The sequence below is a fragment of the Chrysochloris asiatica genome, unplaced genomic scaffold (assembly GCF_000296735.1).
Source record: "Chrysochloris asiatica unplaced genomic scaffold, ChrAsi1.0 scaffold00439, whole genome shotgun sequence".
Taxonomy (NCBI): Eukaryota; Metazoa; Chordata; class Mammalia; order Afrosoricida; family Chrysochloridae; genus Chrysochloris; species Chrysochloris asiatica.
Window position 1 is genome coordinate 356870 of NW_006408957.1, and position 10517 is coordinate 367386.

At 61.4% G+C, this 10517-nt stretch overlaps 1 protein-coding gene across 2 annotated transcripts; it reads left to right on the top strand.

The window, feature by feature from the left end:
- The first annotated feature begins 354 nt into the window (after positions 1-354).
- CHID1 (chitinase domain containing 1) lies at positions 355-10278 on the top strand. Of its 2 annotated transcripts, XM_006876973.1 has the most exons (12): positions 355-497; positions 988-1137; positions 1536-1668; positions 2246-2290; positions 2728-2834; positions 2925-2986; positions 3670-3762; positions 5684-5785; positions 5860-6015; positions 9765-9845; positions 9992-10034; positions 10180-10278. In XM_006876973.1, the coding sequence occupies exons 1-12, from the start codon at positions 387-389 to the stop codon at positions 10276-10278; spliced, it is 1182 nt and encodes a 393-aa protein (XP_006877035.1). In that variant the 5' UTR covers positions 355-386. The 2 variants fall into 2 exon arrangements, with proteins under 2 accessions (XP_006877035.1, XP_006877034.1); XM_006876972.1 differs by lacking the exon at positions 3670-3762 and having other exon boundaries at positions 387-497.
- Positions 10279-10517: the final 239 nt, after the last annotated feature.

Genomic DNA, 10517 nt, shown 5'->3' on the forward strand with positions numbered 1-10517 from the left:
CTGCAGTCTCACACACTCAGGCATCCCAGTTTCCTTACGTGTTCTCACGGCTTCATTGTTTCACTCTGAATTCCTTCTCCAGGCTGGGATTTTTCTGGGTCTGAGATGGGGGGCAGGGGTGCCTGTTTCCTAAGGTTGGTGCTGAGGTTGGAGTGACCCTGACCACTGACGTCCACGCAGAGGCCACAGCCCAGTCAGGAAGGGCACTGCTGCCAGGACTTTGCCTCTTCCCTGGGGTCACTGAGTCCCTCAGGACTGGGAGCCACCGCCATCAGAGAAGGGGCTGTCCCTGTCCACGCTTCCTGGACGAGGTCTCCATGAGCTGACATTTGCTCTCCCTGCAGCGCCCTGGACGTCCAGGTGGGATTCTGCTGTGACCTCCAGTCATGAGGACACTGCTGGACATGCTGGGGCTGGCCCTGGCTTGCGGCTTGGTTCACGCGACCCTGTCCAAGTCGGATGCTAAGAAAGCTGCCTCCAAAACGCTGCTGGAGAAGGTGAGCTCTGGGGCTGAGGTGGCACATGTGGGGTGGCCACTGAGTGGACGGCTTCCATCCCCACACTGTGTCTCTGCCCCTCCTGCCTCTCACTCTACCTGTGCCCCATCCCCACATCACCTGAACCTCCCCAGACTTTATCTGTCCCCTACTCCATCCATGTCCCCACTTCACCTGTGTCCCTGTGAGCTTTCTGGGACGAAGTGGTCTTGAGTCCCTTCTTCTGGGACAGTCCCAGGAGAGGAAGTGCAGCTCCTCCAGGTGTTACCCGATCTGGGGGTGGGGAGGGTGGTCGATGGTGGTCATGTGGTCTGGCCACTCCGGGCAGCTGCGGAGCCTGTTGCTGTGAAGCCACTCCGGGCACTGATGATGGCGTGAGGGTGGGAGCCTGGGCAGGCGAGGACACAGAGGGCTCTCGGATCCAGGGCAAGGGAGCCTGGTGCAGGGCCGCTCTGGGCCCGGTGACCCACGTGCTATCATCTGCCTCCAGACCCAGCTAGCAGACAGACCTGTGCAGGAGCGGGGCCTGGTGGTGACAGATGCCCGGGCCAAGGACGTGGTTCTGGAGCACCGCAGCTACTGCTCAGCCCGGGCCCGAGACAGGCACTTCCACGGGGCCGTCCTGGGCTACATCACCCCGGTGAGGCAGGGCAGGAGCTGGGGGTGCTGACGGCGTTCAAGACAGGCACTGCCGTGGGGCCGTCCCGGGCTCAGTTCCCTCACTGAGGAGGGACCCAGAGACTCCGATGGGTGGGTCAGCCATGTGTCCCCTCTTGCTGACTGACAGACTGGACATGGCAGGTGGCCAGCAGTGGGAGGCCTTAAAGTCCTTGAGGACAGCCCAGCACATAGGGCTCAGGTTCAGATATTGGTCCCCCGGCTCCCCGAGGGGCCCCCCAGGGAAGGACAAGGCCGTGGCCGTGACTGGCGACCACAGGTGGGGCGGGGGACATTGACCTGGGTCCCTGGGTCCCTGGGCCCACTCCTGGCAGAGGAGTAGAGCGCTGCTCCCGTTGTCCTCATCCCGTCTTCCGGCAGTGGAACAACCATGGCTACGACATTGCGAAGACGTTTGGGAGCAAGTTCACACACGTGTCGCCTGTCTGGCTGCAGCTGAAGCGGCGTGGCCGGGAGATGTTCGAGGTCTTGGGTCTTCACGACGTGGACCAAGGTCCTCCGCCTCCCTGCTCACCTGCGTTTGTGTTGAAGCTGAGAAAAGTGTGCGAGTGTGCCTGGACAAGGGTCAGGGATGGCCTGTGGGCATCGTCCATCGTCTGAGTGATGTGTGTAGAGTTGGGTGTGTGCATGCGTCCTCTCCTCATCTGTGCTGTGACCCCAGTCACACCTGCGTCACACCTTGTGGCTGCCTGCCCCGGAGAGGAGACTCGTGACAGCTGGAAGGTCGGCTGTTTCGGAGCTACTCCAGGAGTGTGTGGTGGAGGCTGGGGGTGGGACTGCTGACCCTAAGATCCAGATGCAGGTCTTTGTCAGCCCAGCATCCAGAGGACGAGCTCGGGACACCTCTGTGGAGTCAGGAGGGGCACACAGGGATGGATGTGGACCATACGAGGGGGTGTGGGGTCAGCAGGGGGGAGTGTAGAATCAGGAGGAGGTGAGGTGTAGGGTCAGGAGGGGAGTGAATGGGGCCAGATGGAGTAGGGGGTTTGGGGTCAGGAGCAGATGCAGGGTCTCACCCCTCACACCCGGTGCATGGCAAGGTCCCCAACGTGATTCCTGCTCATCCCCAGGGTGGATGCGAGCGGTCCGGAAGAATGCCAAGGGCCTACGTATCGGTAAGTGTGCCTGGGCAGTCAGGGAGACCCTCCCTCGACAGCATGGCCCCAGGGGGACCTGTGTGCTCAGCAGGGTTTTTGGTGCCCTAGTGGTTCCACTCAGGCAGAAAGGCCCCGGATCCTGTGTTCCTTCCAGCCCCCACCATCCCCCCATGGCCTGGCTGGGGGGATGCAGTGTGTCCCCAGTGAGGGACTAGGGAGAGTGGCTGGGGGACGGAGAGCAGGTCCTTGTTGGAGGTGGAGAGTGGTCCCTGAAGTGGGCACGCAGTGGGGGCTTAGTGTCCCTGATTGCTCCCAGCCGGTTCCCCCCTCACAGAGGCATAGGCTGCTTCAGAGCGGCTACTCTGTCTGTGAGCCTGACCCACTGAAGGGCAGCACGGGCCATGTGGGTGCCCATTGCTGCACATGACCGGTGGCTGTGTCTGTCTGCCCCCCAGTGCCTCGGCTTTTGTTCGAGGAGTGGACATTTGACGACTTCAGAAGTGTCTTAGACAGCGAGGACGAAATCGAAGAACTTGGCAAGACTATGGTCCAAGTTGCCAAGGTGAGGCCTGCCAAGTCCAGAGAGGCCAGTGTGCCAGCCACCACCTCCCCGGCTGGCCGCACGAGTCCTCACGCGTCCTGTCCCTTATAGAGCCAGCATTTTGACGGCTTTGTGGTGGAGGTCTGGAGCCAGCTGCTGGACACCAAGCAGGCGTGAGTGACCACACAGCTAGCTAGCCGGAGCAGCACCGGCTTGAGCAGCGCTGTGATGTGGGTGATGACGTGCCCTTGCTCTCCGGGGAGGCTTAGACACAGGAGGAGCCCTGTGAGCAAGGAGAAGCTGGGAGCCTCCGGGGAGCCGGAAGACCTCGTGGAGACAGCTGGTCTCCAGCCGCTGTCCTGTGACATGTAGGCTCTGTGGCTCCTTGGACACAGGGCACTGGGCAGCAGCGAGGAGGTGATGAAGGGGCCTCTGCCTGCCTCCATAGCCACCGGAGAGCAGCATCAGAGCCCCTGATGGAAGAGGCACTGGGCTTGGTCCCCTGCTGGGTGAAGGGCTCGGACAGGCACTAGACACTGAGGCTGGGCGGTCTGCGAAAGGGGTTCTGGGCCTGACCATGCCTTCCTCTCTGAAGGAGGTCGAGAAGGGGGGATCACTGGGTGACTAAGGGTCTCAGATCCCAGCACAGCCCCGGGCACGTTTGCTGCCTCGTGGGGAGGCTCTGACTTTCTGAGCCTGGCTGCGCAACCTCGCGTCCCATCTGGGGCACCTCCCAGCACACACCTGTGTGTCTGCATCAGGCCGCACCGCTCTGCTGCTTCTGCCAGGCTTGGCCTGTGGCCCCTCCCTCAGCCCTCCCCTGGGCAGAAGTCCCAGGCTCCCCTCCTGTTCACAGGGGCCTCGTTCATATGATCACCCACATCGCTGAGGTGCTGCACCAGGCCCGGTTGCTGGCCCTGCTGGTTGTCCCGCCCTCTGTCACCCCAGGGTGAGTGCCAAGGGGCAACCTGTGTGCCCAACCCCCCAAGTCAGACGCTGCTATTGTATTGTACTGGCCCGTGGCTGTGTGCTCTGTGCAAGGGCTCATTGAGACACTCCACACCTTATGTGTGTGTCCTCGTGTGCGGTCTGGGTGTGCATGTCCGTGTGTATGTGTGCACCAGCTTCCCTCTGTCCTAAAAACAGCCCGTGTGGCGACCAGACAGCCTCTGCCCTTCACAGAGAGGTGGAGGTGCTGCACACAGTGGGCCACTAGCCTGTCCCCCGTGGCCATCTGGGCAGTCCTGAGGCTCTGGCCCCTTGCCTCACCATGTCCTCGGCTACCTGCCTGTGAGAGGGCCTTGGGGCTCAGTCACTGTGCAGGTCAGGCAGGCATGACGCCCCCCACCACCTGTCTGCATCTGTGGCCCTCCACTCCCGTTCCTCCCTGACACGGCTCCAGACCTGTCCCCCTACACCGAGGCCCAACACGGTGTGACCCGCCAGATCCCAGGAGGAGTGCAATGGCCGGGGCTTGTGTCTGCTCACTGTGTTCACAGTGGTCATCCACACCGTGGTCAGGCCTGAAGGGCTTGCCAGCCACCCATCTCCCCCAGCACTCCCCTGGAGACTCTGGGCACTGTCCCCCAGGGGTTGGGTATCTCAAGATCTGCAGGCCCAGACCAGGCTGTGTGCTGAGCCCCCCGCAGTGGAAGGGGTGCCCTCTCGGCTCGAAGGCTCTGTAGAGGGGACCCCCCTCCCCAGGAGTCTGGGGCCTGGACTCTGGCCTGTAGAGTGACTTGGAGCCGTGTATGACTTCAGTTTTCCCAGGGAAGAATCCCAAGGCTGGTTCCCGTGGAGCAGAGGTCCGACACGCCTCTGCCCCCTCGGGCCTCTGCTGTCTTCAGTAACCCATTGTAGTGACCACATAGAGCGCACAGGGGATACTCACAGGTGTGGGCTGGATGTGGGGAGTGAACAGGGTCAATTCAGGGTCAGAAATGATTCAGGTAGAGCAGTTCTGCAGTCAGGAGGGTCTCTCCCAGCCTTACCATCGGCGCGCTTCTCTCTCAGCCTCAGCCTCTGCCCTGTGCAGACAAGCATTACGTGCGCCTTTGTTGTGGTTGTTGTAAAGTACCGTCAAGTCGGTTCTGACCCATAGCGATCCTGTGTAGGGTTTCCAAGGAGCAGCTGGGGAGCTTGAACCACCAACTTTGCAGTCCAGCCCATTAGCCCCCAGCACCACACCTGCTCCTTTAGCGCTCCTGATAATTAATGCCCAGCGGGCCGCGCGCCGCTGTCCTCGCTCCGGGATTGGGAACTGCACAGGATCCCATGCTGTACCCGTGGCCCCTCTCGCTTGGTGCTCTGAGGTCCTCTGCTCCTCAAAGAATGGGTCTTTTTATATTCAGTGGGATGACAGACCCACCAGGCCTCACACTGACTCCCAGATGCCAGTGGGAGTTACAGACTGTGGATAGTGAGTAACTCGCTGCAGCTCTTAGCAGGGTGGGGAGCAGAATGCCCGTCCCGTGCAGGCTGTGTGGAGCGTGTGTGCTGCTCTGGGGTGCCTGTCTCCCCACCACCACCACCCCCGCCTTGGGCTGCGGCCGCCCCACCCACCTCATCAGGCACTAGAGCAGACTGAGGCTCTCTCTGGTGATGGTGGGTTGTGAGGATTGTGGGTAGTGAGGATGACTGTTCTGGACAGAGCTGGGCTGCCCCATGGTCGGAGATGTGGCATCGCTGGGTAACAGGATGGACTTTCATAGGGCTGTCCACTGGGGAGAGCAGGACAAGTCTAGGCCCTGTCAGCCCTCCCGACACCCCCAGCTCTGCCCAAGGGGACCACGGGGGCACAGGCTGGGACCCCTTGCAGACTCTTCCTGGCCTCCGATATGCCATGTGAGCACGTACCCAACTCATTGCAGAACCCACCAACTGGGCGTCTTCACAAACAAGGAGTTTGAGCAACTGGCCCCGGTGCTGGACGGCTTCAGCCTTGTGACCTATGACTACGCCACAGTGCAGCAGTGAGTGACCGGGCCGGGACTTTGGCCCCAGTGACCCGCCACTGCACCTGCTGACCTGTCTCCTTGCCCTGTAGTCCCGGCCCCAACGCCCCGCTGTCCTGGGTCCGAGCCTGCATCCAGGTCCTGGACCCCAAGGCCAGGTGGCGGAGTAAGATTCTCCTGGGGCTCAACTTCTACGGCATGGACTACTCGGCCTTCAAGGATGTCCGCGAGCCCATGGTTGGGACCAGGTGAGGGGCCACTGGGGCTCTGTCCACTGGGCTGGCGGCGTGGCCGGCATGCACAGGGATGTGGACTCTGGATGGGCCGTGTGGGTGGGTGTCGTGGGGACGGGAATGGTGTAGCCAGAAACGGGCGTGTGGACAGTGGACAGACAGCGTGGGGATGGTCATACCTGATGCGTCAGGACAAGCGCTATGCCGTGGCCATCCTCACCTTGATGGCGATGCAGATGGTCAGCAGGAGCCACGCAGCTGCTGGCTTCACTCACGGGCCGTGGGCGTTCGTAGGGGCATCAGCCAGAGTCTGGAGACGGGGAGACTAAGCTAATGACAGCAGGCTGGGGGGCAGAGCACCCCACTGTCGTTCCTCCAGCTGTCTCTCCTACAGTAGGGGCTCCAGGGGTGTTAGCAAAGTGGAGACTGAGCTGGGGCCAGGGCATCCCACTGTTACTCCCACAGCTGTCTCTCCACAGCGAGGGGCCCCAGTTCACTTCCCCTGAGAGCCTGCACATGGGGCAGGACAGGGCTCCTCCCCCAGACCCTGTTTTTAGACGTCTGCTGACAGGCACCCAGAGAGAACATGTCCTGCTCCCTGCCCGCCCACTTCCACTCACAGGCTCACCTGGGCTGGGCAGTGGAGGGTGGACTGAAGATGGCTCCTTCCCCACCTTCTGCAGCGCTGAGACCCCCAGCCCCACCCCGCCACCATGTAGTCCTGTCTGCCAGGCTCCCTCACCCAGGGGCAGCTGCAGGACCCTGGAGCCTTGGTGGGGGGCTAGGGGGTGCCCCATCAGCACTCAGCTCAGTCGCGGTGGGGGCCTGCCCCTTCCCTGGACAGACAGCAGCATCGCTGGGTCCCCTCAGGCTGTAGGGTCCCCCCCACCTCACCTCTTTCCTGGTCTCATTCTGCTGGTGTGTGAAGCCCCCCTCAGACTAGCCCAGCTGTGGGCCCCTCTCCTACAGGCTGACTTACTCAGGGTGGAAATCCCTGGTCAGGAGACATGTCCAGAAGCAGGGTTTTCTCTGAAGGCCCCGGGGGTGTGGATGGAATGTGGCCACTGCAGAGGGACAATGATGCCCTTCCCTCCCCATCTGACCGTCCCGGTGTTTCTGTGGGCCGCGTGTTGTCAGTAATGGGAGGTGAGGTGCACTCGAGAAGAAGACATATTTTGAGCTCAGAGGGAACACTTACCAAAAGGCTTCAAAAGCTCTTGGAAAATTCAAACCCCCACTTGTGTCCCACAGGGCCTCGGTGTGGACAGGTGCTGGTGAGACCGCTGGTGGGCAGTGTCCACCCCACAGGTCACCACAGGGTTAAGTCTGGTTGCCCGGTGGGGATGGGCTTGGCAGCCTTTTGTTGGCAGGTGTCCAGACCCCTCAGCAGAAGGGGAGGGGGGTCACTACCTGGCCATCTGCTTGACCACAGACGCCAGGACCCAGGCGAGGCGTGGTGACAGGCCCTGCGCAGGGCTCCCTTGGACCTGGTGCTCCCCGGCCACCCTCCAGCAGCTTGGGACTTTCATGGGTCACATCTGTCCCCGACAGTGTGCTCCCTTCAGGGACATGAGGGACTGTGAATGCCACGAGTCCCTCTGGGCCAGGGGAGAGGACTGTCCCCGCAGGCTAGGTGCAGACCCTGGGCTGGAAAAGGCACTCCTTGATCTCTGACCCTGAGGTCAGTTCTCAGCCCCCAGCGTCCAGACCTACAGCTGCCAAGTCGGGTGAGCTGTTAGCCCGCTGGGCTCAGCCTACAGTCCTGCCGGGTCCTGGGGGGGTGGGCACCACCTGCAGCAGCTCTTGTGAGGGTGGACAGTAGAGTTGACCCTGTAGTAAGAGTAGATGGAGGCTCTGGACACACCCGACCCCCCCATCTGCCATCTACCTGGGTCAGAATGCCACCCCCAAACTGCTGCTTCTGGAAGCATCTGAGACCTCTAGGGTCTACAGCGTCCTCCACCTGGCTGGGTCCCCACGGCCGTTTACCACCTTGCTGCTACACCTGTGGTCCCCCACCACCCGTGACCCCCTCTCCCATTTCCAGCCTCTCTGTCCCGGACTAGCTCTTCCACTTTCCCTCTGGAGCGTGGCACCTCATCTCCCAGCTCTTGAGTCTCCGCCGAGGACTCTTCAGGCCCGCATAACCCACAGAGAGACCTCCGTTCCCCACTCCCTGCTCTCATGTTCTGGGATATCTCCCTAGGATGTAGCCAGTGTTTGGCTGGGTTCCCTGCAGTGTGGGCTGTAGACCACCCTCCCCAAGCTGCTCAGGGGGAAGTCTGGCAGGCTGTCTCCTTCACACACCCCTGAGCACCCTCCAGACATGGAAGTGACTTCTGGGTTGTGCCTCAGCCTCTGAGTGGCCCAGAGCAGCAGCCTGTTTGCTAGCAGGGGATGGAGACGTTTCTGGCGCTCCTGGCGTGTGGCAGCTGACGACACACTGGGCAGTAAATCACACAGTGTGTGCCAGCCTCCTTTCTGGAGGACTGGCCTAGCCGTGCCCAGGGCTAACTCAGGTGTATGGGCTCTCTCCCCTATCCTGGAGTTTCTCCCTGGTGTCAGCCATCACCCCTTTAATTCCGGGACCACTTGCCCCACCTTCCTCTATCAGCTCAAGCTGTGCTCTTCTCGGGGGTTCAGAATGCCCCCCACCACCATCAAACCTGCATGTTCAGCTCTGCTTCCTCAGTTACAGCCCCCAAGGTCCTCCCATGAGGAAGAGGAGGGGTCGGTCATCCCATGTCCAGCTATCACATTGGCTCCCAGGCACAGAGGTCAACAGCCTGCCGCTTTCCTGTCTACCCTCCTCTTGCAGCCCATGTTGTGGACCAGCCCTGTGTCCAGAGCACAGTTCCGTGGTCTCTGGTGCCATCGCCCCAAACATAACCCCACACCCCATTTCCATCTCCCCTGCCGGCCCTAGGCTATGTGACTGCCCAGGCGTTTGGTTTCTTGGTTCCACGAACTGCTGTTTCCTCATCTGTTCCTTTCTCTTCAGCTGGGGTGCTAGCCCCCCACTCCTCCACTCTGCCCTTGCAGCCAGCACCCATTCCAATTCTGACAACCCACAGGCTTCCCACCCAGGAAGGTCCTCATGGCCCTTACTGTCCCTCCATGTCTGTGCAGCACCCCGAGCCCCAGACAAGGCTTGTGTGGCGCAGCCACCTGTCAGCCGGCCCTCTTGTGTTCCTGAGTCTTTGGGAAGAGAGTCACTTAGAGACGCCAGGGGGAGATGCGCTGAGTGGTTTCACCAGGGTGAACTCGGGGCCCTCAGAGAGCCAGTGCCTGGACCAGTGCAGGCATATGTGGGGGCGGAGGACCCGAGACCACACAGGATCCTGGAGGGTGACGGCAAGGCCAGTTTGGGCCCTGAAGACAGAGGCTTCCATGTCCACAGTGTGCCCTTTGGTCAGACCTCAAACCACTGGCCCTAGGAGTGCAGGAGGGCCCAGGTTGTTGGGCAGTTGCTATCCATAGTGGGGGGGTCAGTACGGCTGGAGGAGACCCGGCCTCAGGCCTACACGTCTGGAGCCTGGTGGCTGTATGGGATATGGGGTTGGCACATGGAGCATCAGGGTTTAGGGCGGCCATCAGCATAGGCAGTGGCTGTGTCCACTTTATGGCACCTGCAACCGCTCTTGCTTACGTTCCTCTGGTCGGTCCGTCCGTCCCTGAGATATACCGGTGAGCACACAGCCTGGTGCTCAGTGGGCCCTCCTGGGACAGCTGGGGTCCTGGTACCGATGCGTGGCTCCCTGCAGGTACATCCAGACACTGAAGGAGCACAAGCCACAGTTGGTGTGGGACAGCCAGGCTTTCGAGCACGTCTTCGAGTACAAGAAGTGAGCATCCAGATGGAGGGGCATGGGGGGCATTTCCCAGCAAGGCCACGGTTGACACGGCAGGCAGGTCGGGGCTGGAGGAGGTGGGTATCCACCCTAGGTGGGCTGTGCTGGACTGGGAATGCATGGCTTCTGGTTTTTTCCAGAACCCGAGGCGGGAGGCATGTTGTCTTCTACCCAACTCTGAAGGTATGAGGGACCTGGGGTGCGGTGGGTTCCAATGTGTGCATGTCCCCTCAACTGAGGACACGGTGGGCAGTGAGAATCCTGGTCCTCCCCAGACGGGACTCCCTGGAGCACGGGGGCTGAGTGCTGACGCTCCCTCTCTGCCCAGTCTATCCAGGTGCGGCTGGACCTCGCACGGGAGCTAGGTGTTGGGGTCTCCATCTGGGAGCTGGGCCAGGGCCTGGACTACTTCTATGACCTGCTGTGAGCCACACGCTGGGCTCCCTGTGCACGTGGACTCCTTTCTAACTTAAAGAGTGATTGGGTGGTCACGTGATACACACCTGTCTGTCTGTCCGCTGCAGCTCGGGACCCCGACTTCCTCATCTGTGAGACCCAGGCCTGTCCTAGGCAGAACCCGAGGTCCCTGCTTGAGAAGGTCTCTGCACAGGGTCTGGGTTGGAAAGGTGTCACATTCGTGCTCTGCCCTTAATCTCCCCAGTTCAG

Excerpts from the sequence above, each read along its gene's own strand:
- CHID1 (XM_006876973.1), top strand. The coding sequence starts at position 387 with ATGAGGACACTGCTGGACATGCTGGGGCTGGCCCTGGCTTGCGGCTTG. Across the intron at positions 2,987-3,669 it reads CTGCTGGACACCAAGCAGGC|GGGCCTCGTTCATATGATCA; the intron begins GTGAGTGACCAC and ends TCCTGTTCACAG. Across the intron at positions 3,763-5,683 it reads CCGCCCTCTGTCACCCCAGG|AACCCACCAACTGGGCGTCT; the intron begins GTGAGTGCCAAG and ends AACTCATTGCAG.